This window comes from Microcaecilia unicolor, chromosome 2 (assembly GCF_901765095.1).
Source record: "Microcaecilia unicolor chromosome 2, aMicUni1.1, whole genome shotgun sequence".
In the NCBI taxonomy this organism is placed as follows: domain Eukaryota; kingdom Metazoa; phylum Chordata; class Amphibia; order Gymnophiona; family Siphonopidae; genus Microcaecilia; species Microcaecilia unicolor.
In genome coordinates, this window is record NC_044032.1 from 389510069 (window position 1) to 389537609 (window position 27541).

Consider the following 27541-nt stretch of genomic DNA (forward strand, 5'->3'; position numbering starts at 1 on the left):
AGGGACAAGATCATACACCTGCACAAGGCTGGAATGGGCTACAAAACCATCAGTAAGACGCTGGGCGAGAAGGAGACAACTGTTGATGCCATAGTAAGAAAATGGAAGAAGTACAAAATGACTGTCAATCGACAAAGATCTGGGGCTCCACGCAAAATCTCACCTCGTGGGGTATCCTTGATCATGAGGAAGGTTAGAAATCAGCCTACAACTACAAGGGGGGAACTTGTCAATGATCTCAAGGCAGCTGGGACCACTGTCACCACGAAAAACCATTGGTAACACATTACGACATAACGGATTGCAATCCTGCAGTGCCCGCAAGGTCCCCCTGCTCCGGAAGGCACATGTGACGGCCCGTCTGAAGTTTGCCAGTGAACACCTGGATGATGCCGAGAGTGATTGGGAGAAGGTGCTGTGGTCAGATGAGACAAAAACTGAGCTCTTTGGCATGAACTCAACTCGCCGTGTTTGGAGGAAGAGAAATGCTGCCTATGACCCAAAGAACACCGTCCCCACTGTCAAGCATGGAGGTGGAAATGTTATGTTTTGGGGGTGTTTCTCTGCTAAGGGCACAGGACTACTTCACCGCATCAATGGGAGAATGGATGGGGCCATGTACCGTACAATTCTGAGTGACAACCTCCTTCCCTCCGCCAGGGCCTTAAAAATGGGTCGTGGCTGGGTCTTCCAGCACGACAATGACCCAAAACATACAGCCAAGGCAACAAAGGAGTGGCTCAGGAAGAAGCACATTAGGGTCATGGAGTGGCCTAGCCAGTCACCAGACCTTAATCCCATTGAAAACTTATGGAGGGAGCTGAAGCTGCGAGTTGCCAAGCGACAGCCCAGAACTCTTAATGATTTAGAGATGATCTGCAAAGAGGAGTGGACCAAAATTCCTCCTGACATGTGTGCAAACCTCATAATCAACTACAGAAGACGTCTGACCGCTGTGCTTGCCAACAAGGGTTTTGCCACCAAGTATTAGGTCTTGTTTGCCAGAGGGATTAAATACTTATTTCCCTCTGCAGAATGCAAATAAATTCATATACTTTCCACAATGTGATTTTCCGGATTTAATTTGTGATGTGCTATCTCTCACTGTTACCAATAACCTACCCTTCAATTATGGGCTGCTCATGTCTTTGTCAGTGGGCAAACTTACAAAATCAGCAAGGGATCAAATACTTATTTCCACCACTGTATATTCACACTGGTTGATCTTTGTGGTAAGCCTTGTTAAAGAGATGGGTCTTCAGTAGTTTGCGGACGTTCGTTAGTTCGTAGATCATTTTTAAGTTGCGTGGCAGTGCGTTCCATAACTGTGTGCTTAAATAGGTAAAGGTTGACGCGTGCATTAATTTGTATTTTAGACCTTTGCAGTTAGGGAAGTGCAGATCAAGGAATGTGCGGTATGATCTTTTGGCATTCCTGGGTGGTAAGTCTATAGGGTGTGACATGTAGGCTGGTGCGTCTTCGTGAATGATTTTGTGAACTAGGGAGCAAATTTTGAATGTGATGCGTTCTTTAAGTGGGAGCCAGTGTAGTTTCCTATTCACTCCTCCGATATATTATTTTTTATTGGTAGCCTCAGCATGAGAGGAGTCTCATCTCATTTCCACCAAAATTATGGTAACTCTTCTTCTTCCCTCTTTCTCTCTTAAATTCAGGTGTTCCCATTTTGTTATCAAACCCACATTTTTACCAAGCAGAGGACAAGTATATCCATGATATTGAAGGAATGCATCCCAACCAGGAAGATCATGAATCCTTTATAGACATTAATCCGGTAAGAGTCTTGCCTTGTTTGCTGTCAAACCTGTGATGTTTCAGTTTGAATTTTTTTTCAGCTGAGAAGAGCTTACTGTTGTAGTAATATGTAACACATGTCCTAAAAGGTCCCCTTTTCAGTGATGCCAAAGACGAGGCCAAATGTTAATCTCTGTTGATCTGCATTAGTTCTATTTAGTAGTAATTTAGATCATGAGGGTTTAGATGTAATCCAGATTTCTCCATGTAACCTTGGAGAACTGGCTGTCTGACGATTAGGTGACTCATGTAAGCTCTAAACAAACAAGCCTATAAGGATTAAAGTAGTTTGTCGTGTACAGTATGTTAGAGAAGGGAAATGCAAAAGTTACCTATGTCAAATAATCTCATCTCCTGGATTGTAGAAATATGTATGAGTTTATATATTTGCAGGCTATAGAAAAAATAATACACAAATTCTAAGCTTCTCAGATGGTTTCTGTCCCTTTACTGTACCATGGCTACAGAAGTTTGAGATGCTGGGGTGCTCGTATAGTTAGTTATTGTTTGTGTAGAACAGTGGTTCCCAAACCTGGTCCTGGAGGCATCCCAGCCAGTCAGGTTTTCAGGATATCCACAATGAATATTCGTGAGAGAGATCTGCATACAGTGGAGGCAGTGCATGCAAATCTCTCTCATGAATATTCATTGTAGATATCCTGAAAACCTGACTGGCTGAGATGCCTCCAGGACCAGGTTTGGGAACCACTGGTGCAGACTGTTGTATACCAAAAGTAAACATGACTTTAATGGAGAGCATCAGCTTCTTAATCACTGCTCAGTTTTTCTTTTCTGTTGTCTTGGGTTGTTAACTAGCCTCATTAGGTCTTCAGGAATAACATCCGGTTTTGACAGCTTGAGATTCTTCTGTTGCATGATATTGTCTGTTTTCATATTCTGAACAATTTACAGTAGTAGTTAAGTATAAAAACAGAGAAAAGTGATGGAAAACTTTGCTTTTAATAAAACTAAATTTTGAAAATGGCTGTCATAGTAACATAGTAAATGATGGCAGATAAAGACCTGAGTGGTCCATCCAGTCTGCCCAACAAGATAAACTCATTTTACATGGCATGTGATACTTTATATACCCGAGTTTGATTTGTCCCTGCCTTTCTCAGGGACAATGCCAGAGAACAAGGGATGGCAGGAAAGAAAAGGCTCTGGTGTGTGTGTGTGGGGGGGGGGGGGGGGGGAATAAGATGCCAGAGAGTGGAGTGGCAGGAGAGAAAAGACTAGCGGGGAGGGGTATGAGAGAACATGGGGCGACTGGAAAGAAAAAGCTATAGGAGCGCCTGAGAAGGAGGTGAAATGACAATTGTGCCAATGGAGAGGACAGCAAGGGAAGGAATGAGATGAGATTCTGCCTATAGAGAGGAAGGGAAGGAAGAAGGGACAAGAAGAGAGATGGAGGATATGGTGTCCATACAGAAGAAGGGAAAGAGAGAACAGAGGAGATGGTGCCCACGAAAGGGAGAGGTAGAGAGACCAAAGGAGAGAGGAGATGGTGCAGTGGTGTGCTGGAGCAGGCTCTCACAGGCTCGCAAGAGCCGGTTGTTAAGTTTTTAAGAATTTTGGGAGCCGGTTGTTAAAGTAGGGCCCTCCATGGCTACTTTAACAACTGGCTCCTAAAATGTGGGCTTGGGCCCCCTGCTGAATTCTCTTTTACTTTGCTGGTGGGGATGCTGAGCCCTGCCAGCCAAGTAAATAGACTACTGCTGCTCCCCGCTCCTTGTTTCTAGCTCTGGGCAGCAGGCTGGGACTTCTTGAGCATGTGAGAGAAGTTCCAGCATGCTGCTCAGAGCAAGACGTTGGGAGTGGTGGCAGTCCATTTATTGGCTGCCAGCAAAGGTATGCCTAGCGTGCTCGAACGAAGGGAGGGAGGAGAGAGAGGCACGTGTTGCTACCCCACCCCACCCACCCCCGGCCACCCCTGGCCCTTCCAACTGCAGAGCTGGCTACATCCGGAGAAAAAGCCTGTTGTTAATAATTTACCAGCACACCCCTGAGATGGTGCCTGTGGATGAAGGGAAGGGATGGAAAGAAGACAGATATAAGGAGGAAGAAAAATGGCAGGAACTTGAATGTGAAAAATATTATAGGGGGAGGAGAGAAAAGGAGGCCCTGAAAATGGAGTTCAGAGCACAGACAGAGAGAACCAGAGACAGGGAGTAAGATGGTTAGAAAAATAAAATCACCAGACAACAAAAGTAAGAGAAGTGATTTTATTTTCAGTTTAGTCACTGAATTACAGTATCTCAGTTTTGAGAATTTACTTTTGCAGTCTATATTTTGCACTATACAGGTGAAAATGTGAGGGGGCACTTTATTCGATTAATCATGCAATTAAAATCATGCTCGATTGTGCGATTAAAAGTTTTAAATGGTGTGTGGCCCTAATTGTTATTCTTCTGAGCCAACAAATACTTTTTTTGCCAGAATGTTTTCTAAGCCCCAAGCAGGACTAAATCTGTTGTATAGTCCTTTCACATTCACAGACCCCCAGAAACCTATGCAACTGAAACAAGTTATTTAAAAAAAAAAAAAAAAGTCTTGCAGATAAAGATGTGCATACTATCTGCAAACTGAAATAGTAAATTGCAAAATCCGGCATTCTTCCCATATTGTAATATGAAAGTAATTTGTTAGTATTTCTATTCAAAGTGTTAACATTGTCAATTTGGAATTTTTGCTAGGAAGTCAGTTCAGCGGATAATGATGGGGTGCCTTTCATTGGCTGAATCTCTTCAGAAAGACAGTTAATAAATGTTAGAGATTGCTAGCCAGGCCAAATGCTATGTATGTGAACAGTATTGGTGTTTTCATGGTTTCTGTAATTATGGCCCATATCTAAGTTTTCCATGTTCATTCACAGCTCAGTGGAGTCATTGTGAGAGCAGCCAAGCGGCTCCAGGTCAATGTGTATGTGAGACAGATTCCAGAGTTCACGTGAGTACTCCTTCAATTTATCTATTGACATCCTACATAGGTGACCCAGTGGCTTGAGTTAGTCCCGATTTACACCATTGCGGCTCTGCACCTTTGGAACTGCAAATTCACAGAGGCAGTGTAGGTAAAACTATGATCTGATGGACATGGTCATAACCCTGTATGAGCATCAGCAGTCTTTCTAAGAGAAGCCTTTGTTTTAGTCTTCTATCTTACCGTTTCATCCAGACTGGCAGGTAATAAACTTTGGGGTTAATATTCAGCAGTGGTTCTCCAGGTAGGAGCAGCCCTTGCCCAGATTATTATTTATTTTTATTTTCAGCACTAAGTGATCCCTGAGGATCTTGTGCGGTTTACAGTTTCTATTACAGGAACTTTGCACTGTCCCTAATCTAAGTTACACATATTGTACCTGGGGCAATGGAGGGTTAGGAGGGTCTTTTACTAAGAGGCGGTAAGCCCAACGCGGGCTTACCGCTCGCTAAACTGGAAGTACCACCAGGCTACCGCAGCAGCCCTGTGGTAGTTCCCACCCCCAGTGTGTACCATTTCCAGCGTAGCGCTGGTGTTCACCCGGTGGTAATCAGGGAGTGACGCGCACTGCCCAGTTACTGCGGGAGCCCTTACCGCCACCTCAGTGGATGGCAGTAAGTGCTCCCCCTGAAATGGCCGCTCAACAAGTGCTTCACTTGCCGCATGGCAAATTTAAAAAAACAAAAGAGAGGGAACGCAGTACAAACTAAAGTCCAAACAAAAAAAACATCACCACGGGCCTTTAAAAATGGGTCTTTTTATCAAGGCTCATTCATTAAAGAACTGTGTTCCATTTTTAAAGGCCCGTGGTGCTGTTTTTTTTGTTTGAAATTTAAAAAAACAAACAGCCTTTTACCCACTGTGGTAAAAGGGGGCCTCGGTGCATGTCAAAAACACTCGCTGAAACCAGTGCAGCCCCCTTTTGCCGCAGCTTAGTAAAAGGACCCCTAAGTGACTTGCTCAGGGTGACACAGAGCTGCAGAGGGAATTGAACCTGGTTCCCCAGGATCTTAACCCGCTGCACTAATCTGTCAAGGCAGTCTGGGGATGTAGCCATAGTGGAGCCAGAAGCTATTCTGGTACTGCCTATATTCCAGCGCTGGTATCCAGATAAGTTAGGATGGCTGTGCTAACATCCAGGTAGTTTTTCAGGTACCGGCTGAATATTGAGTACAGATTTAAATGCCATAGACAGCGTTTGAAATCATCGCTGACCCCAAGGTTTTAATGTTAATGGGTTTGTTCTTACTTTATTTGCTGCTCAGTCATATAAGGATGTAAGAAAGTCAGTAAGTAAGCAGAGATTCCAGCGCAGGAGTTAATGTGTCCTGAAGGGGGCAGACTCAAGAAAAATGTCAGGAAGTATTTTTTCACGGAGAGAGTAGTGGATGCTTGGAATGCCCTCCCGCGGGAGGTGGTGGAAATGAAAACGGTAACGGAATTCAAACATGCGTGGGATAAGCATAAAGGAATCCTGTGCCGAAGGAATGGATCCTCAGGAGCTTAGTCAGGATTGGGAGGCGGGGCTGGTGGTTGGGAGGCGGGGATAGTGCTGGACAGACTTGTACGGTCTGTGCCGGAGCCGGGGTTGGGAGGCGGGACTGGTGGTTGGGAGGTGGGGATGGTGCTGGGCAGACTTGCGGTCTGTGCCGGAGCCGGTGGTTGGGAGGAGGGGCGGGTGGTTGGGAGGCGGGGATAGTGCTGGGCAGACTTATACGGTCTGTGCCCTGAAGAGCACAGGTACAAATCAAAGTAGGGTATACACAAAAAGCAGCAAATATGAGTTATCTTGTTGGGCAGACTGGATGGACCGTGCAGGTCTTTTTCTGCCGTCATCTACTATGTTACTATGTTACCATTTTTCTTGCTAGGACATTGCAACTGAACTAGTACAAGAGGAGTTTGCTGCAACTCACTTAGTAGTTAAAGTTTAGGAGAAAAAATAAAGCAGGAGACCCTATTCATGGTCTTAATACAGTATTTAGAAAATATTGGTAATGAGTACAGGTGTGTTGTGAATTCAGTTGTGTATTATTTGTAACGTATAAATTCACAAACTATTACCAACTTCTATCTTGGAGGAAGGTGTCATAAAACTACAGAGCATAACCTTTTGGTTAAAAATATAAAGACTAGTGGAATTACAGAAAAATAACTTTTCCAGCCAGCCATCTTGAGTTCCAGTAGTCCTCTGGGTGTAACAGTGTCAGCATTAGAACTAGAGCAGTATCTCTCAATCTGTCCAAGCCCAAGGCACACCTAATGTTGGGTAGCACATGGGCCTCATTCTCCTCTGAGTGTAGACAAGGGAAAGGATTCATATGGTTAAAAGAAAAGTTAGGTGGGAAGGAGTCAGAGGAGGAGATGCCATATGCATTGTGAGTGCTGCATAAAGCAGGATCCAGCGATCTGCATCCTACATGCTCCGTGGTTATTTCCACACTCTGGTGCTCATTCTGTATCTAGGAAGGCGGGAGGTGTATGTGAATGTATTTGTGCTCAGACAGAAAAGAAATCCTCCATTTTAAGAGTCGCTGCTGGTATCTGTCTTTGCTGTGAGGTACTGAGAACAGAGCCCATGTGGTGGTCTGGACCTGGGCATCAGGCAGTGGTGACCTTTTTTTCATAGCACAGTTGATCAGGTCTGAAGGCACACTGGTTAGTAAACACTGAACTAGAGGGCATATATCTGAAAGCTGAGCGTAACTAGAGAGAAATGGAAATACTAAGGGGCTGTTTAAAAAAACAAAGTGCATTAAGCAGGTAACACATGAACACATGAATTAGTGTGTGCTGTTAGCTGACAAGCACGGTAAGTATTACTGCACTGGCATGACAGCATGTGATAATTCCTATGTTAACTGCAGGCCATGTGGGGGAGGGGATGGGAACTGAGGGGGGGTATGGGTACAGAATGGGCATGGATTATACATTGCAGTTAGCACATGGTACTTACTACACACTTCACTTGACACTTAAAGTGAAGAGGAGTCATTAAATGAGTATTTTACAACTGGGCACCCCCATATACGTGCCCTGAAGACATACGGTAGAAGCCTATTTTATAATGGCATCTGGACACCCAGATTCCATTATCGAATACTAAAGTAATCCAGTATTAGTGCGCCTAACAATTACGTGCCCCCAGGTGCATGTGAATAGTACACCTCACTAGCGTTTGTCAACCGTTAATTATCTTTAATTGATGTTGACAGGTGCCATGCCCACTTCCAGGTTATCAACCAATCAGAGTAGAAGGTCTGCCTTAGCCCTGCCCACTCCATCATGCCACACCCACTTCCCCCTTTGACTTCACGTAATGTTATAGCCCTGCCCCATACCCATCTTTTTTGTGATATCACAGATATCATAACTGACATGCCACACCCCTTTTTCAAGATGGCAACGAGTAGTGGTTGCAGAAATCCAAGATGGTGATGCCCATAGGGGCACTTCTTTTTCACAATACACATCACCATCTTGGATAGATCACATGACGGGATGTGATGACACATGCCAGGCAGAGTCCCCTATAGCCTAAGAGGACTGTACACTGTTTGAGCAGGCACTACAGGCAGTGAGCATGCATTTGGAATTTTGAGACCTTAAATAGTGTTCATTTAAGCTAGACTGAGACTGGTCTGTCCGGCCATTTTTTTTTTTTTTTTTTAAACATTCTGAGTGCTCTTTTGTGCTGAATTCCAACCATTTGAGAGCATGCAGTCTTCCCGTTCCCAATCCCCTGCATGTTAGCAGCCATACACTGTTTCACAGTTACCCTTTCTCAGCAGAGATTTGACCGGTACAGAAAACCCCCCCAAATTAGATTTTAGGTTTTAATTGGCACATATGCAAAAGAATTAGTGTGAAACAAATCTAGTGGTTTTACAATCGTTTCACTGTGTAACATTTTGTACACAGGTCAGCAACCATGCTGATTTTAAACTATTCTTCTCAGGGTGAGCTCGTCAGAGCCTCACACAACGATGTGTGCATAGACACGCCTCCCTAACCCCCTCCCCCCCCCCACACTTTTCAGTGGGCAATTCAGAAAAAGCAGAGCTGTGTGATTACAGATTTCTTAAGATAGACAACCCCAGAGCCATACATTTTACACAAGGATTTTTTTTATCAATACTGCGCAAGTCATGCAAACCACAGTGAGTTCCTTTAGCAAAAACGACTACCCCCCCCCCAAGCCCCTCCCTCTCCATCCTGGCAGGCAAGGTCATGTGAGTGAATTATATAGCGGGTTTCAGAGCTTTTATTGACTGGGAAAAGTTACAGATATCAACCTTTTTCTTTTTTTTTTTTTTAAATGAAAGTAGTTACAGAACAAGGCTTTATACAAGGATTGCTTTGCTCTATCAGTGTTAACCTAAGAAACATTGTGCAAAATAGAAGCCAAAAATTATGAGTACAATACACAAGGTGTGTGAACATAATCAGTAGCTGTACGATATGACCCCATTCCAGTCATATCTGGACTGGATGTATCAAACTTTCCATGCTGACTACTCAAAAAAAAAAAAGCTTGAAAATCCCAAGCACCCCTTACACAGTTGCTCATACTTAGTACCGAGGACTTTTTAAAATAAAACACCCTCTTTTTAAGATGCTGCGCTAGTGTTGAAATGCACATCACCCTATGAAGTCATGTACAAAAAAAACCTAAGCAGAATTTTCTTCGATATGGAGGCAGTCGGGAGTTTAGGAGGCATCGTGCCTTAATAAGGCTCTCAAATGAAAACAGGTAGAAGAATGGCTCAGGGTCCAAGACGCTTATACCTTACACCATCCTGCTTGCCTTAGTTTTCTAAAAAACAAAAACATAGTTTCAGAGGTGGACACTGAGTGGCAAGCGGATTTGATGGATCTGTCAGCTCTCTCTTCTTTAACTGTAGCATAAATGCATACTGATTATCGACATCTTATCAAAACATGCATGGGCTATGTGTCTAAAAAAAAAAAGGTTGTGAAGTGGCCAAAGCCTTTGAAAAGGTATTTAGTTTAGGCTGCAGATGGACAAGGTAAAGAGTTTTTTAAATAAATCTGTACAGACGTTACTGAAAAGAAAAGGAATTTACCATTTTGTGACCAACAGCGATGTAAAAGCAGCCATGGTACAGAGGTTTATCTACACCCTAAAGTCTAAAATGTGGCGGTACTTCACATCACGCAATAGTTTTTACTATGTAAATATATTGCAGGCCATTCTACTTAGCTATATTCAGAGTTTTCACAGAACACATACGGAGCAGACTTATTGACGTGACACCTCTGAATTCTCTGCAGGTCTGGCAAATGATCTGTAGTGCAGTGTTTTTCAAACTGTGTGCCACAGCTGCATCCTAGGTGTGCTGCGGGAGTTCGAGAATTCCCATGACACTGCCTGATTTTTTCATTTGCAGCCACATCGTTTTGATTTCCTTCCATCGTGCTGCATTTCTCCCTCCTTCCTCCTGAAGTGCGATGGGTCCAAACACCTTTCCCTCTTCTTCCCATGCCTGCAGCACATCAAACTTTTCTCCTTGCTGCATTAGCAATCAACACAACACTGTCTGCAGCTGGGCTGGCCCTGGAACCTTTCGTCTGCATGTCCCGACCTCTGCTAATGCAATTTCCTGTTTACGCAGCAGCCGAGATGTGCAGAGGAAAACTGTCTTTCACATTGAGGCTTGGGAGTTTTGTTTTGTTTTTTGTGCCATTTTTTTGTTGTTAATCTGTGAAATTTTTCCCTTCATAGCTGCACTCTGATGTATACAACTCCTTGCTTGTCTAATCGACATGCTGTCTTACTCTGTCACTTTGCTTGACAGTACTCTAGGTAAATCATGTTGTTTCTTTGTTGATTTTCACACTTCTTCATGCCATGTGACCTTATTACTGGGTTTTTATGGCTCTCCTATTATCTCAGCACCCTCAGTTTCTCTACTTTTAGGCACTTTTTTCCTCTTTAAGCTTTTTGTTGTAATTAGCAGGACATGCCTTCAGCTAAACACATTTATAGCTTTACTGTTCTCTATTCCAACATGATCATATTACTTGGTTTCTCCTGGTTTACTTCAGTACTTTCTGGCTGCCAGCTTTTACGTTTATATGCTGTATTGTTTGACTTGATCCTTGGTGCTTTAATATATTAATTAGTACATAAAAGTTATTTGCAGTTGACAGTATGCTGGCTCTATTTTCTTACTCTCTGTACACTGTTTGCCATACCTCACTTTTGTATAAAGCAATTCCATTGTAGCACATTTTTAGCTGTGCCATTCATTAACAGCTGACAGCATACTGTTTTTGGTTCATGTTTTGGACACTGTTTTTTTTTCTCTGTAGTAGCATTTAGTTGTTACACATGTCTTATTCATATTTATATTTTAGCTGCATTATAAATTAGTGATTTGTCTTTATCATGTTCAAATCATTCAGTGAACTTTCTTCTTGTTCTGAAATAGATGCTGAGTTCTTGGAGGTTTTTGCTCTTATGTTTTCATTTTATCATCTGTGGCTGGTATGTTTTGTTTTTATTCTGTGGGAACAAATTGTCTGAGAGTCATGAGATGCCATAGTGGGGAGAAATGTGGGACTTTGGTCTGTGGGAGATGGAGGGAACAGGGAAAGGCATGCTGGACTCAGTGGTAGAGTCACATGCTGCACTGGGTATTGGAGAGGGAATGGGAGAGAGACATATTGTCCTGTGGTGGGATGGAGGGAAGATAAAGATTCTGGACACAGGGTGATGGGTGGAGAGAAGAGACAGAGAGATAGCGGACCATGTGGGAAGAATAGGAAAGATTCTGGGCCATGTTGGGCAGGGAAGGTAGAGAGAAAGAAGAAGTTGGACATGGGGAGAGTAGGGACACAGAAGGGAGATAGTGGGCATGGAGGAGCATAGGGACTGGGAGGGTCAATGCTGGATAGAGAGGGTACATAAAAACATAAGAGTAGCCATACTGGGTCAGACCAGTGGTCCATCTAGCCCAGTATCCTGTTTTCAAAACAGTGGCCAAGCCAGGTCACAGGTTCCTATCAGAAATCCAAATCGTGGCAACACTCCATACTATAAATCCTAGGGCAAGCAGTTGCTTCCCATGTCTGTCGCAATAGCAGACTATGGACTTTTCTTCCAGGAATTTGTCCAAACCTTTTTTAAACCTAGATACACTAACCGCTGTTACCACCTCCGGCACAGAGTTCCAGAGCTTAACTATGTGTTGAGTGAAAAAATATTTCCTCTTATTTGTTTTAAAAGTATTTCCATGTAGGGACACCGAGGGGTGATACTGAACAAGGGGGGTGGGTAGGGATACAGAATGGAGATGTTGGGTACGGGAAATGAGATGCTGAACTGGGGACAGGGACACAGAGAGAAGATGGATAATGGATAGAGAAGAGGGGAGGGGATATAGGCTGCACAAATAGGGAAGAAAAGAGGGGAGACAAAATTAAATTTGAGAAAGAATCAGAGAAATTGAAGAATGCTGAATGTGAAAGATCAGTGCCAAACAGGCATAGGGCAGGAGGTGAGGTAAGAAATTGCAAATGGAAAGGAAGCCCTAGAAACAGAGTTAAGAGCACGGACAGAGGAAAGCAGAGCCAAAGATTGGGAACAAGATGAATGGACTAGTAAAATCACCAGACTACAAAGGTAGGAAAAATGATTTTATTTTCAGTTTAGTGTTTGAATTATGTTGGTGTTGAGAATTTGCATGAGTCTGTTATTTTGCGCTGTACAGGAGGACACACATTTCATTCCTTCTCTGGAATTGCACAGCATGCAGAGTCCTGTATCTCTGCTTTCAGTTTTTGTATGCATGTTTTTGTAGTTCTGTATTTTGTATCAGGTGAGAGTCATGTTCTGCACCTGCAACTGAGATAAATGATTCTGCTAGCATGCGGTGTCTGTAAACCTGTAAACAGTCCATCTTGTTCCAGTTTCCCAGTAGCAAGTATGTTGGTGCTCTAATGTATTTCAGTATTTAAATGAAATAACTACTTCTGAAGGTTACAGGTACAAGTGGAGATGGAATGGATCGGGCGGGTATGGGTTAGATTCCAGTGGTGTGCCTTGAAAATGTTTCCAGCGTGTAAATGTGCCACAAGATGAAAAAGGTTGAAAATCACTGCTATACAGGGAATGCAAAACTAGAAACAGCCATGAAACATTTTACAAAAGGCAACAACGTAAGTCTATCGAAAACAAAAGGCGCTTTTCAAAAGCGGCATGATCAGATGTGGACTGATGAGATTTTTATAATAACAGATGTGTTAAGCGGGGGGCAGAAGCCTGTTTACAAGATACAGGATTATGACTGGAAACTATAGAAGGTTCTTTTTACCCTGAAGAACTATTAAAAATCAATCCTGACATTGACAGGGTATACTGTACTGAAACAAATTGTAGAAGTAAAAGGAAGGAGTCAGAACAAAATATGTTTAGAGAAATGGAGAGGCTGGCCTGAGAAATTTAACAGTTGGGTACTGGCCAGTGAGGTACAACTGCTATAAAAGACATCTAAGGTACAAGGCATCTAAGTCTGCGCAGAAGAATCAACATGGTCGATGAGGGGTTCTACATCACAGTACTTAGTAACAACTCTGCGGAAATATTTCTGCAAAACACCAATTCTAATTTTAGAGTATGTTTAGCAAGATCTCTGGATCTACAAGGCCCTTGGGAAGTGGGTTTGGTGGAAATACAATACCCACACATGTGGGATAACGATACAAAAGACACATTTTACGTCTTGATGGTGTATGGCTTGCCAAATGAAAAATTTGTAGTATGGAGAGGTTTTTACTCGAGCGTGGAAGCTTTAATGGAGAGTATGAATGAAGACAGAAAGTGAAAATGCCTTTGTGCTTTGTAGCTTTTACTACATGAGACGTGGGGTAAGGAATAATATATTGTAGAGGAATATATTCGAGTTATTCCCCAAGTTTTCCACGTCATCACTGTGACCCCTGACGCAGGTGCTAGTCACCGAAACACGGCCCGTGTCGGGTCTTTTTGTCAAGGCTCATTCATTAAAGAACTGTGTTCCATTTTTAAAGGCCCGTGGTGCTGTTTTTTTTTTTTTTGTTTGCCCATCAGACATGGAACCATAAAGAGAAATATGGACTCACTGGCATTCATCCAGCAGATGACGAATTAGCAATCATTTTGGGGTTAGAAATTGTCCAAAAACATAGTCAAAGATATGATGGGTAATGTTACCACAGCTGTTGTGAATAACATGAATTACAAAATGGAGCAGACTGGATCGGGACTAGCAGTTGTGCGAAAATCCTTTAAAAGATAGAGAGGTGGGCAGACGCTTTTAGAAGGACCGCCTGAACCCCTTAAAATAAAAAAACCCAACTATATAGTGTCTCAGAAGCCTAAATGCAAGAGAGTCGATGCTACATAGCCGGAAGATATATTTTGAGAAAAAAATCATGGCTTTTGTGCACGATGGCTCAGAAGAATGCATTAAATGTATTTATTTATATCATTTATACCCCACAGTTTCCAACCGCTGGCAGGCTCAATGTGGCTTACAACATTTAGTAAGCAAACAGTAAAGTACAATAAATTGAACGTGATATGGGTGGCGTAAAGGTACAGGGTTACGAGAAAGTAGTTAAGTTCACAAGGTCTTTATAGGAGTTGGAGGCAGGACGGGATCTGTAGGGTAAGTTGCCCAAATAAGTAGGTCTTGAGAGACTTCCTGAAAGTCAGATGATCTTGATCATTTTTACAGATTTAGGCAATGCATTCCACAAATGAGTGCTGATATAGGAAAAGGTGGAAGCATATGTGGTTTTATACTTGAGACCAGAACATGCAGGGTAAATCAGAGTTGGACCTCTTTCAATTGTCACCTGCACAAGCCAGTATTGGAAAAAAGCATTTATGTGGAAATACCACCTTTATCAGCCTTATCGGAAACTGCACTGCTTGACTTTTACATAGCCAGGCACGGGGAAGATTATTTGCATTTGAACAATACGCTGTTGTACCTGACCATGAAAGAAGATGGAACAGTCATCGCAGGGATGGTCAAAGTTGCGCTAGTAAATTATCCGATAGACTCCCTCTTCAGCCACCTGGATATCATAATCAGAGACAGACTCATGAGTCTGATCAACAACTGCTACCCTTATGAGCCCTCATAGAACCGCTTGTCAATTACAGCGAAGGACCCCTCAAAACACAGTTTATGAGCGGTCTGTTTTATAAAGACTCAGCCAGGAGTCAGGATCCATGAGTTGACAGACCTGGCGGTTGCAACGCCAGCATCAACGAAAGGGCTGCTTTTACAGCTGCTAGCCAAAAGATAGTGTATATTCCTTCCTATGCTTGGTATGCAAGCACTCAGATCTGCTGTCATTAGTATAAGCTTTGTTTCTCCCTACTGCTGCATGTGCATAGAGTGCATAATTTTTGTTTTCCAGTAAACAGCAAATGTTGTTATGCACTTCTGGTAAATCACATGACAAGGAGAAACTCATGAGGAACTGAAGCTGTATGACCCATATATGGCAGATAAAAATTGATTTAACCTTGTTGGTGAGTGGGGATGAGGACCCTCCAAAAAAAGGAGATGTTTCTCAACGAATATGTGTTTAGGGAAGAGGAGCCAGGTGGTTCTTGCAGTTTGCACTGCATGAAGGTATCACGCGTAGAGGATAAGGGAATGACCAGTGAGCACAAAGTGGGACAGTAGAGGATGGTAAGAATAAAGGAAATAAACGTAAACATATGAAAGAGAGCACGTTGATGGACAGTATGGAGTTTTACAGAGGTTACACTTTGATGGCTTTTGATCTGTCATCTGATCAGGAATGCACAGATCACTATTCCTTGATCAAAACTGGTAATCTGCGCACAGAAATCCGCCTTTCAAATGCTTTGCCCTGTACTGTAAAAATGATTGTCTACGGGGAGTTTGACAATGTAATAGAAATCAACTAGTGAAGGAACGTTCTATTTCACTACATGTAAACAGTGGACACCGTAGAGATCTATTGTTTGTTGAAAGAGGACCCGTTCGCCACAGAATCATTTTTAGACATTTTACCCAGCAACTGGCTACTCGGTACACATGTGCTGTGTAGACCATTAGTGGTAGTGGTAAATACCCACCCTCATGGTCAACCCAGCAAGCACTAGCTAGCCATCAATCTGTGTCAGAATGGCGTCTGTGAGGTTTTTTTTATTCTTACGGACATCCCTCTGATAGTTGGTTTTCTAGCGGTATTATGGACTTATTACAGAAGCACTGTGAAACTATTGTGTGTTATAACACCCTCTATCGACTGCCTGTGGTCACCACTCCTTTTGAAATAATGGGTCCAGCATCATGTGTCTGTGTTCAAAGTATTTTATTAAAACTGTGCATATTTAACCACTGTTGTCTGTTCAGTGCAGATTGCTTCTTATTGGGGAGGCTAACATATTTCATAGTTTGTTTTTTTTAAAGGGAAGAGTTTCTTCGATTTTCACAGGGATCTCCATGGGCTTTTCTTTAAGAAGTTTGAGCAGATGCCTGTTGCTTGCGTTGGCGACTATCATGGAGGGTATATTGAGTTTGGCCAAGGACTGCATTACATGAACTCTCCCCAACCTCTGGTTTCCTTTGTTGTGATAGAGCATGTGTCTACGTAGCCCAGCAAACCAGGTTGAAGCAGATTAGACCCACCGATTGGGTACCCGTTGTATACAAATGTCCTATTGGAACCCCAGGTTGCCACATCCTTGTACCTGGACAGCCTATCGAGCAACATTTTTGGGCATTTTTTCCTGTAATTCTGTTTAGCCCATTAGTGCCCAATGTTACTACTACTACTACTAACTAGCATTTCTAAAGCGCTACTAGGGTTACGCAGCGCTGTACAATTTAAACATAGAAGGACAGTCCCTGCTCAAAAGAGCTTACAATCTAAAAGACAAGAGAACAATCTAAAGACAAGTGAACAATGTTCCCTTATGGGCACTTATTATGGGAACATTGGGCACTAATGGATTAATACTTCCTGAAGAACAGGATCAGGTGAGTCATCGCTATCTAGCAACACCGCCGTCTGCTTATGACTTTGTTCAGGGAGATACAGGTTTATTTTTTCTCTTTCTGTTTCACCCTGTCTGGCAAACGAAAGGTAGCACTGTAACACGGTTGAATGTTTGGCCTTTTCATAGTCGGTTAGTCCGGAACTTTGAAGAATTCCACTTATTTCTTCATTGAGCCTTTGAACATCATCCATTCTAATATTTTCATGGGGTTCTGAAGTACCTCTTAAATGATCATGCTGCTGGCTGGGGACCAAGTATCTCTCTTAAGCATACTGCATTGCCGATAAGCCTTTTGATCAGCAGCAAGGCAGAACTTAGCAAGGGTCCAATGAAACCCCCAGACTGCATCACCAGCTTCTTCTTTGTCTTTTCAGGCTGTTGATCTGCTGCTGTGTTACTTTTCAGAGCGTTTAGGGCTATCTCTGCTGTAGCCACTATTAAGTCATCTGAAGCAATGTTGAGGATGGCCTTTCTCTGCCGGGGCGAAGCCGAAACTAAAAGTTTTAAAAGCTCCAGGTTCCTCTTCAGACAGCTAGACATGTTGTTGCCTGTGAGAGTGCCATTAACATGTGTGTGGGGAAAAGAGGCGGTTTGTCACTTCTTTTTATAGGCACCCACTGTTTTCTTACTGTATACGACCGTCAAAGTGGGGGGGGGGGGGGGGGGGGGGGAGATGTCTGTCCTCAATGTGTAAGCCTCAGATGTCAATGCATTCAAATCCACAATGAGATAACCGTATGGTTTTCTGGTAATGTCTTCGAAGGGCTCGAGAAAGAAACGCTTCTTGCTTGAGTACATTTGTCTGGTGAGAACAGCTATCTGCTGCTTATCTCTTGAATTCGTAAACAGCACCATATATTTTTTATTTAAGGTGATAGTGCAGCTTGTCTCTGCCTTGACAAAAAAATGTTCTGGATGATATATATATATAATACTTAAATTTCTGTGGTGTGTATGTTTGGTACAGGCTTTTTTGATCTCATCAGTTTTACAAGTGAATTCCATAAAATCATTGATGATGACCAGATTTACTTTATGGGCCAGAAACAACAGGTCATCGTTAAATGTCACCAGCAGCGAATCCATAAAATGTATAAATGGGTGCCAGTATCACAGTCCTTCATATGTAGGTTGCCAGCAGGTATAACACCATATGATTTATTTATTTATTTATTTATTTATTGCATTTGTATCCCACATTTTCCCACCTCTTTGCAGGCTCAATGTGGCTTACAATACATCATGGATAGTAGAAGCATATAAGAAGATATACATTTAGCATTATAGAAGGATCTTGGGTAACATGATAATGATAAAGCATAATAGTAGTTGAACAAGCAAACATGATAATGATAGAACATACTAGTAGTTTAACAAGCAAATATTGTAAGGCATTTCTGGATATTTGTATTGGAGTTCATATTTGTTGGTCTTTGTGGTATGCCTTGTTAAAGAGATGGGTCTTCAGTAATTTGCGGAGGTTGGTTAGTTCATAGAGCGTTTTTAAGTTGCGCAGCAGCGTGTTCTAGAATTGTGTGCTCAAGTAGGAGAAGGTTGACGCATGCGTTAGTTTGTATTTTAGACCTTTACAGTTGGGGACGTGAAGATTAGGGAATGTGCAGGATGATTTTTTTGGCATTCCTGCGTGGTAGGTCTATCAGGTCTGACATGTAGGCTGGGGCGTCTCCGTGGATGATTTTGTGAACTAGGGTACATATTTTGAACGTGATGCGTTCTTTGAGTGGGAGCCAATGTAGCTTTTCTCGTAGGGGTTTAGCACTTTCATATTTTGATTTGCCGAATATAAGTCTAGCAGCAGTATTCTGAGCTGTCTGAAGTTTCTTGATTATTTGCTCTTTGCAGCCAGCTTAGAGTGCATTGCAGTAATCTAGATGACTGAGTACCATTGATTGTACCAGGTTGCGGAAGACGGTCCTTGGGAAGAAAGGTCTTACTCTTTTTAATTTCCACATTGAGTGGAACATCTTCTTGGTAGTGTTTTTCGCGTGATTCTCAAGTGTTAGGTGTCGGTCAATGGTGACTCCAAGAATTTTTAGGGTGTCCGAAATTGGAAGATTCAATTTTGGTGTGTTAATGGTGGTGAATTTGTTTGTGTTATGTTGTGAGGTGAGTGTTAGGCATTGGGTTTCTTCTGCATTGAGTTTCAGTTGAAATGCGTCCGCCCATGTGTGCATTATATGTAGGCTTTGGTTGATGTCATTGGAAATTTCCTTTAAATCTTGTTTGAATGGGATGTAGATCGTTAAGTCATCTGCGTATATGTATGGGTTGAGGTTTTGGTTTGATAGTAGTATCGCCAAGGGTATCATCATTAAGTTGAATAAGGTCGGTGAGAGGGGGGATCCCTGTGGGACTCCGCATTCAGGTATCCATGTAGCTGAAGTAATTGAATTAGATGTTACTTGGTACGATCGTGTGGTTAGGAACCCCTTGAACCAATTGAGAACGTTGCCTCCAATTCCGAAATACTCGAGAATATGTAGTAGTATTCCGTGATCAACCATGTCGAAGGCGCTAGACATATCAAATTGTAGAAGTAGTATGTTTTTGCCAGTTGCAATCGTTTGTTTAAATTTGTTCATGAGAGTAACTAGTACCGTTTCCGTACTGTGGTTAGAACGGAATCCTGACTGGGAGTTGTGTAAAATTGAGAATTTGTTTAAATAGTTTGTGAGTTGTTTGGTTACCATCCCCTCCGTTAGTTTGGTTAGTAAGGGAATGGATGCTACTGGCCTGTAGTTGGTTAGTTCACTAGCACTCTTCTTTGCGTCTTTGGGTATGGGGGTGAGTAGGATGTTTCCTTTCTCCTTCGGGAAGAGTCCAATTTGTAACATACAGTTTACGTGATTCGTGAGGTCTGTTATAAATTGTTGAGGGGCATATGTCATAAGGTTGTTTGGGCATATGTCTAATTTGCAATGAGATTTTGTGAATCTTTTGAGCGTTTGTGAGATAAGATCCTCCGATAATATCTCAAAGTTGGTCCAGGTTCTGTCTGCTGGGTATACACCAGGGTCTGGATCTAGGCAGTCAAGGAGTGCTGCATAGTCGGTGGTAATGACTGATATTTTAAGTCGCGATTGTATGATTTTCTCATTGAAGTATCTCGCGGGTTTGTCTGCTCCTGGTGTATCTATGCTGTTGGTTGTGATTGGTGTGATATCTAGTAATTCATTCACGAGTTTGAAGAGTTTATGTGTGTCTTTGTAGTTTGGTCCAATTTCCGTTTTATAAAATAATCTTTTAGTTTGTCTTATGGTATATTTATATTTTCTTTGAAGTTGTTTCCAGGTGTTAAGTGTGGTGTCGTCTTTCTTTTTATTCCTCGCACGTTCTAACCTTCTAACTTGTGTTTTAAGTTTTTTCAGTTTTTCATTGAACCATGGTGTTGAATTCTTCCCATGTGAGGTTCTAGTTTGGGTTGGGGCAATGTTGTCTAATATTGTTCTTCATCTATCGTCCAATTCTAGGAGGAATTTGATCAGGTTTCACATTGAACGTAAGATTGGCATGTTCTAACAATTTTTTTTTAACAAAGGAACATTTACCACTATTAGAGGGTCCTTCTGTGATGCACGAGAAGGGATGATGGTTTGTGTACCAAACTCTTCAGTAGCCATAGCAAAAGTGTAAACTCCCAACTGTCTCCTGATAGAAGTAAATTCTGCTTAGGTTTTTTTTTTTTGTACATGACTTCATAGCATGGTATGCATTTCAACACTAGTGCAGCGTTGTAAAAAGATGTTTTATTTTAAAAAGTCCTTGGTGCCTCGGATAGGGGGACCATGTAAGGGGAGTGGGGAGGAGTTGTTTGGGATTTGCCGGCTTTTTTTTTTTTTGTCAGCGTGTAAAGTATGATATGTTTTTCTAGTCCAGACATGTCTGGAATGGGGTCATATCATATGGCTACTGGTTATGTCCACACACCTTGTGTATTGTACTCATAATGTTTGCCTTGTGTTTTGCACAATATTTCTTAGGTTAGCACTGTTAGAGCAGAGCAATCCCTGTATAAAGCATTGTTCTATAACTATTTTCGTTTAAAAAACAACAACAACAAAGTAAGTTAGTTTGCATATCTGTAACTTTTCCCAGTCAACCCCCCCCCCCCCCCCCCAAGCTGCTATATATTTCATTCACGTGACCTTGCCTGCCGGGATGCAGAGGGAAGGGTTACCGGGGTAGTCATCTTTGCTAAAGGAACTGCCAGGGTGGAGAGGGAGGGGCTGTGAGGGTAGCCTTCTTTGCTAAAGGATGTATTTTGCATGACTTGTGCAGTATTGATTTAAAAAAAACTGTGCAAAATGTGTGGCTCTGGGGGTTTCTGTCTTTAAAAAAAAATTATGTAATCACACAGCTCTGCTTTTTTCTGAATTGTCCACTGAAAGGGGGGTTAAGGAGGGGTGTCTATGCACATACTGTTGGGTGAGGCTCTGATCTCTAAAAACAGCTGTTTTTTCTTTCAACATGACCGCAGAAAAGGGAGGGGTGCTGGGGGGAATAGAGAGAAGGGGGCCACTTGTCAGCCTGATTGAGCTCACAATGAGAAGAATAGTTTAAAATCAGCATGTTTGTTGATCTTGTGTACAAAAGGTTACATGGTGAAATGATTGTAATACCTCTAGGTTAATTCAACAGTAACCACTTACACTAATTATTTGCATATGTGCCCTTTAAAGCCTAAAATGTAATTTGGGGGGGGGGGGGGGGGAGGGTTTCCTGCACTGGTCAAATCTCTGCTGAGAAAGGGTAACTGTGAAACAGTGTGTTGCTGTTAAAATGCAGAGATTTGGGAAGAGGAGGGCTGCATGCTCTCAAATTGTTGGAATTCAGCACAAAAGAGCTCTCAGCCTAACGTTTATTTAAAAATAAAGGGGGGGGGGCAGACAGACCGGTCGCAGTCCAGCTTAAATGAACACGATTTAGTGTCTTAAAATCATTAGAGCAGCAGTTTAAGCAGCAGGGGATCTTATTGAAAGAAAAAAATTTAAAAATAGGTCGTCTGAAGGCTAAAAAGTGCATATTTTCTTTCCTGGCAAAGAGAGAGAATTAAAAAAAAGTAAGTTCAAGGGTTATGAAAAATGAAAGGAACTCCAAAGTGCATATTCACTGCCTGCAGTACCTGCTCAAACAGCGCACGGTCCTCCTAGGCATTAGGGGGTGCTGTCGTGCATGTGATGTCACATCCCATCACGTGATCTATCCAAGATGGTGGCACGTAGTGTGAAACAGAAATTCCTCTATGGGTGCCGCCATCTTGGATTTCTGCAACCACTACTCATTGCCATGTTGATAAGGCGTAGTGGCCTGGCAAAGTTATGACATTACAGAAAAAGGTGTGTTTTGGGGTAGGGCTATAACATATTTAGTGGCATCATCAAAAGAGGCAGGAAGTGGATGTGGTGTGGGTGGAGAGTGGGCAGGGCTGTAGAGCCTCTGCTCTGATTGGCTTGACAACCCAGAAGTAGGTGTGGCATCTGTCAAATTCAATTAAAGATAATGGTTGAAAAATGCTAGTGAGGTATACTGCTTGTTGCCCTTACAGAATAGAATAGAGTGTAAGCTCCAGCAAGGCATGTGTGGGTTGGTTTGCTGCCCATATACCCACAAGAAAGAGGTTGTGAATCTTCCCACCCTGGGACCTCTGAGTTCCTTGGAGGATTACTAGCTGATGAGACTACAAGCTCCTTTTGGGGATCCACCAGATTGCTTGTTCACTGCTAATTCCCATCAGGGCCCGTTGTATATGTCCACTATGCTTCTCTCGAGCTCCACAGCAAAAGTAGAGGCTGACAAATGTGCAAACCACAGAGTGGTGGACATGATAATCTTTTATTTATTGGGCAGCTTCATCCTCTTAAAGAAGGAAGAGGTACAGGTGTTTGGAAGAAGTCCTACACCTAAAGGTCTAAGTTTCAAGGGTTGGTCAGAATAGGAATGGAAATTAGCTACTCTCTCCACAAGTTTCCTTCCCCCCCCCCCCCCCCCCCCCCCCCCACCTCAATGATACTAGTCAGATTTGGTCCAAATTCAGAAACTGTGAGTAATTCTATGTAGTCAACTCCTCCTTTCCTATAGAAGATGGTTCTGGCCAGAAGTGTAGTTGAGGTGCCCCCCCCCCCCCACCTTGTTGCAAGCTGCTGTGACCTGGCCTGTTTCTGCATAGCAGCCCTTGAAGGCCTAGGGGTTGAGACACTACTTGGAGAGGGACTCCTTTCACTCTCACTGTAGGTTCTGAGAATAATGTTTGGAGCGCAAGAGAGCCTGACTTAAACTGTTCTTTGGATTCCTATGCAGAATTGCGGACTTCTTCTCAGGTAGTTTCCTGCAAAGATACACAATGTCTTTCCTTTAAGAGTTTCTCCAGGTATTCACAGTTTTGGTGTCTGAATCCCTCATTGTCATCTTCAGGCTCTCTTCTCTTGGGGTAAACTGGGCCACAGTCACCTTCATTCAAGAGTATTGACTTCAAAGGTCTGGTTAATTAGGACCTGGTCCATACAAGAGGGCCCAACCTTAGTCAACATTCTGTAGCCACAGCTCCTCTGTGTGGAAGATTTTCCTGTAAGGCAATTAGTCCTCCTAGTTTCAGATAGGGAAACCACCTTGTCTTCTAAGATCCATTGTCTTGGGAGCCAGGGGCTCAGGACCTCATGTCCAATGTCCAGTACTCCCATTTTCCATGTCCTCCCTGAGAGGATCCTTGACAGGTTCTAGGCTCTAAGTACATGATCTTGTAGGTTGTACATTGAGTTTAGACCCATATGTGTGTCTCCAGTTCAGTCTTATCCCCCCACCTGAGAAGTGTCGAGATTATCCAGTCATCAGCCATTGTCACCTTGGATGGCTGGCAGCTGAAATTTTTTAGTCTAAGGAAAGTGAGCGGCTCCAGTGATATATCGCTGGTCCAGACTGGCCCCAAGGAAGTCTGCCATTCTCCTTGAATCAGTTGCTTGTGATGGTAGGTTCAAATCTGGCTCGAAGGTTGTACCCTTATTGGGGCCTGGTACCCTTGGAGATCTTAAATTCTTGAGCTTATGGCATAGACCTTTGGAATGGTCCAATACATGTCTCTCAGTTTTTGACAGTGGTCAGTTGTATGCGTCACCAGTTCTTGGGTTCAGAGCTTAGGCCAAGCCAAAGGCGCTAGGTCTTGTGAATGATTGCCTCAGATTTGCTTGCAGAGAAGAGTCTTGAGTCTTCACTTTGGGTCACCCTTCTTATGCCTTTGATTGTAGGATGTATATTAAGGAAGAGTTCTAGCAGCCCTCCCAGACATTGTGTGATTCCTTATTCCCAGCTGGGTACTAACTGCTAAGGTGAAATCTCCCCTTCCTTAGCATCCCTCCGGACCGGACCAGGATTGGACTGTTGGGTTGTGCCCGCCTACTAGCAGGTGGAGACTGAGAAAAAACTCTGACTCTAGAGAGCCAATAGGAGCCCTGGCCATGTGACCTTAGCCTCAGTATTTTCTCAGTCTCCCAGCAGGTAGGAAGTGAGCCCATTAGTCTCTCTCTCTCTTTTTCTCTATAAGATATTACAGATATATTTATAATACTTCTTCTGTGCCTGGAATCATAATTAGAGGCTTGACAGGGTTTCTTTTCTTTCTTTGACAGCCTCTGGGGTGTTAAACTCGGGTGTCTCGAGTCCACCCCCCTTCCTCCCCATCTCCCTGGCTTAGCAGGGAAGGGCCGTCCCTTTCTCTGGAAAGGTGTACCGTCTTTGGGAGAGGCAGCCACTTTTAATAGGCAGCTGTTTTTAAAGAATTAAATCAAGTAAAAGAAAATTAAAAAAATTAATTCAAATGAAAGGAATTTAAAGGAAGTAGTTTTTGCTTTCCCCAGTCTTATAACGAGCAGGTAGCTCTTCTGTCTTATTCTGTTTGAAGAGTCTTTATTTTCTTTTCTGGCGGAGCTATTTTAAAAAAAAAAAAAGTGAAAAGTCAGCGTCTGTGACTTTAATCGGCGTTTTTTTTGTTATCTTCATTATTTTTCCTCTGCTATCCGGTGTTGTTAGCGGCGGTAGTTGTAAAAAAAAAAAAAAAAAAAGAGAGAGGCGCGAACTGTTAAGCGCGTGCTCGCTCTTGGACAGGTCTGTATAGCTTGGGAGCTGTATTGACGGTTCCTGTCGGGCCAGAGGCTAAACCATGTTTTGTGCGGCATTGGAGGTTATCTGTTTTCAGCGGCACGGATTTCCTGCTTCTTCGTCGGTCTGGTCAGTGGTTTTCTCCCCCGAACTTTATTCTTCTCATTTTGGCGCGCTTGGCCGCCATTGTTTTGCCTGCAGCTGCAATTTCCCTTGATGCGGCAGCGTTTTTCTGCTTTTACTGTGTTTGGCTGTTTGTGCAATGGAAAGGAGATATTGTTTCTCCGGTAGTTGGGGCAATTGGTAGTATATTTTCCCCGCAATTAATTTTTACATGTATTTTTCAAGCTATTAAAAAAAACAAAAAAAAACCGAAATGTTACGATGCGAATGGCGCTCATTTTGTTTTTCCCTCTGTTTTTTCTCTGTCGGGGACTTTTTGGTTGCTAGCAATGTTGTGAATTAAAGTGCAGCTCAATTAGCGATTTCTTTGTTCTTGGCAAGACTCCGATTCAAAGTGCAGCTCAGTCGGGAATTCTCTGTTTTAGACAATGGGGCGAATTAAATTATATCTCAGCTCCAAATAACCAATTTCCTATTCCTTTCCCTTGTGTGTGATGTTTGGAGGAAAGGTCTTTGCTATTGTCTAGCGCAGTTTTTATGGAGGTCCAGTGTGTGTCACTCTGTGTCTTTCTCATTTCCTGGTGAATAGGACTACATTGTCTAATAGTCAATTAATTAGTACTTTACAAATCTGGCCATAATATCTTAGTTCCTTTCAAGCATTTCCCTTTATGGCTATGATGTTATACAGTGTTTTAAGAACTTAACAAACATTTTCTATGGCATAGGCTATCTGGTTCAGGTGCCATGTGGATAGAACTACATTGCCGGATAGTCTATTGTTTGGTACTTTACAATGCTGGATATAAGATCTTAATTCCTTTCAGGAAATTTTCCTCCGTGGCTGTGTTCTTATACAGTGTTTTAAGATCTTAACAAACGTTCTCTAGTGCGTAGGCTATATGGTTCAGATGCCATGTGCAATGAAATACATTGTCTGATACTCAATTGTTGCATACTTTGCAATTCTGGACATAAGGTCTTCCTTTCAGCAATTTTCTTTCATGGCTATGCGTTCTCTTTGGCATAGCAGATGACAGCTGCATAGGCTACATGGTTCAGATGGTTCTCATATTCTAGGAGACTCAGTCCTGTCTACCGAGCACCCAGTTTTCTCAGCTGCTTTAGAAGGCATGTTTTATTCACGTCTTCTCTACTTTCCAACTGTCTTGGAGTTTCTCATGTGTTATCTTAGTTTTCTTCTAGGACTTACAAGATATATGTCCACTTAGGGAGTAAAGTTATCAGGTCAATTTGCATTTTCTCCCACTTAAGGATAGTGGGAGGTCCTCACGCCATCTACTTGTATTTTTGTTTCCTCTATCTGTTCAGCCTGGGCACATGGTAAACATTCTGGTTTCGTCCAGTATGACCATCCATAACATCTGCTATCCCTTTCTCTTCCTTACAGATTTTAGGGTCTTGTTTCAAGCTTTCTTGACGTCAGGTACAGTCTTGTCTCCTGTGGCACAAATTCACCACCTTTTCTGTAATAGGTATTTTCCAAATCTATTCCTTTTCATTTTCATTTTATTCTTCCTCTCTCCAGAGTTTTTTTCTCTTGGAAGAAGATTCACTCATTTTCTGTGCATTTTTTGCCATAAGGGCATAAGTGTTGCCATAATGGGAAAGGCCAAGAGTCCCCATCCTGTTTTCAGATGGGGTCAATCCAGATTGCAAATACCACATTCATATCTTGTGAGTGTGCATCTGTTCATCTCTGTACATCTCAGTGAGGAAGGAGGCATGACATGATACGAGGTTTGGGGAGATCCGGTAAAATTAAAGGCCAGTGTGTCTCAGTCCACGCTCAACATATGGTGATCCTTTCATTTTCATTCTATATGTCCTCATTCCAGACCTTCCTTTCAATTGGAAGAGGATTCTTTCACTTCCTGTGCATTTTTGCTATTAGTATATGAGTATGGTCATACGGGGAAAGTCTAAGAGTCCATTAAGCCCAGCATCCTGTTCTCAGTTGTGGTCAATCCAGGTTGCAAGTACCACATTCATTTCTTATGGGTGTGGGTCGGTACATCTTAGTACATCTCAGTATAGGAGGAGTAATGTGCATGATATGAGGATGATGAGAAGGTCCTCATTACCAGTTTTCTTGCCCTGCTCTTCGGTCTCGTGTCGGCTCCGCGCACTTTTTTCTTAAGTTATGGTCGTAGTAGCAGCAGCGCTCATGAAACTACGTCTCTTCGTTTCATCCTTTCCATAGATGTCTGGTTCATTACAGTCTTATTGGCAGAGTTGTCAGGTCAAGCAACGGGTGGTGCATTTCGGGCACACCCTAGGTTATGGGGTGCATGTAGCCAGGTCTCTCATTTGAGCTCTCTTTTGAGCTCTCGTGTGATCTCATTAGATTTCATAGCATGTTTCTATTTTTTCTCTCTCTGTTTAGTCAAGTTGGCGCAGACTGTTTTTGTCTTCTCTACAAGCGTCCCACTTTCTGTT

The 27541-nt window shown here is 42.6% G+C and overlaps 1 protein-coding gene across 1 annotated transcript in view; it reads left to right on the forward strand.

Annotated features, from left to right (window-relative positions):
• Window positions 1-27541, forward strand: part of SCARB2 (scavenger receptor class B member 2) — a 187580-nt gene that overhangs the window by 135563 nt on the left and 24476 nt on the right. Inside the window, exons 8-9 of the mRNA XM_030190578.1 lie at window positions 1674-1792; window positions 4688-4761. Of these exons, the coding sequence (XP_030046438.1) occupies window positions 1674-1792; window positions 4688-4761 (193 nt within the window). The remainder of the gene's footprint in view (window positions 1-1673; window positions 1793-4687; window positions 4762-27541) is intronic.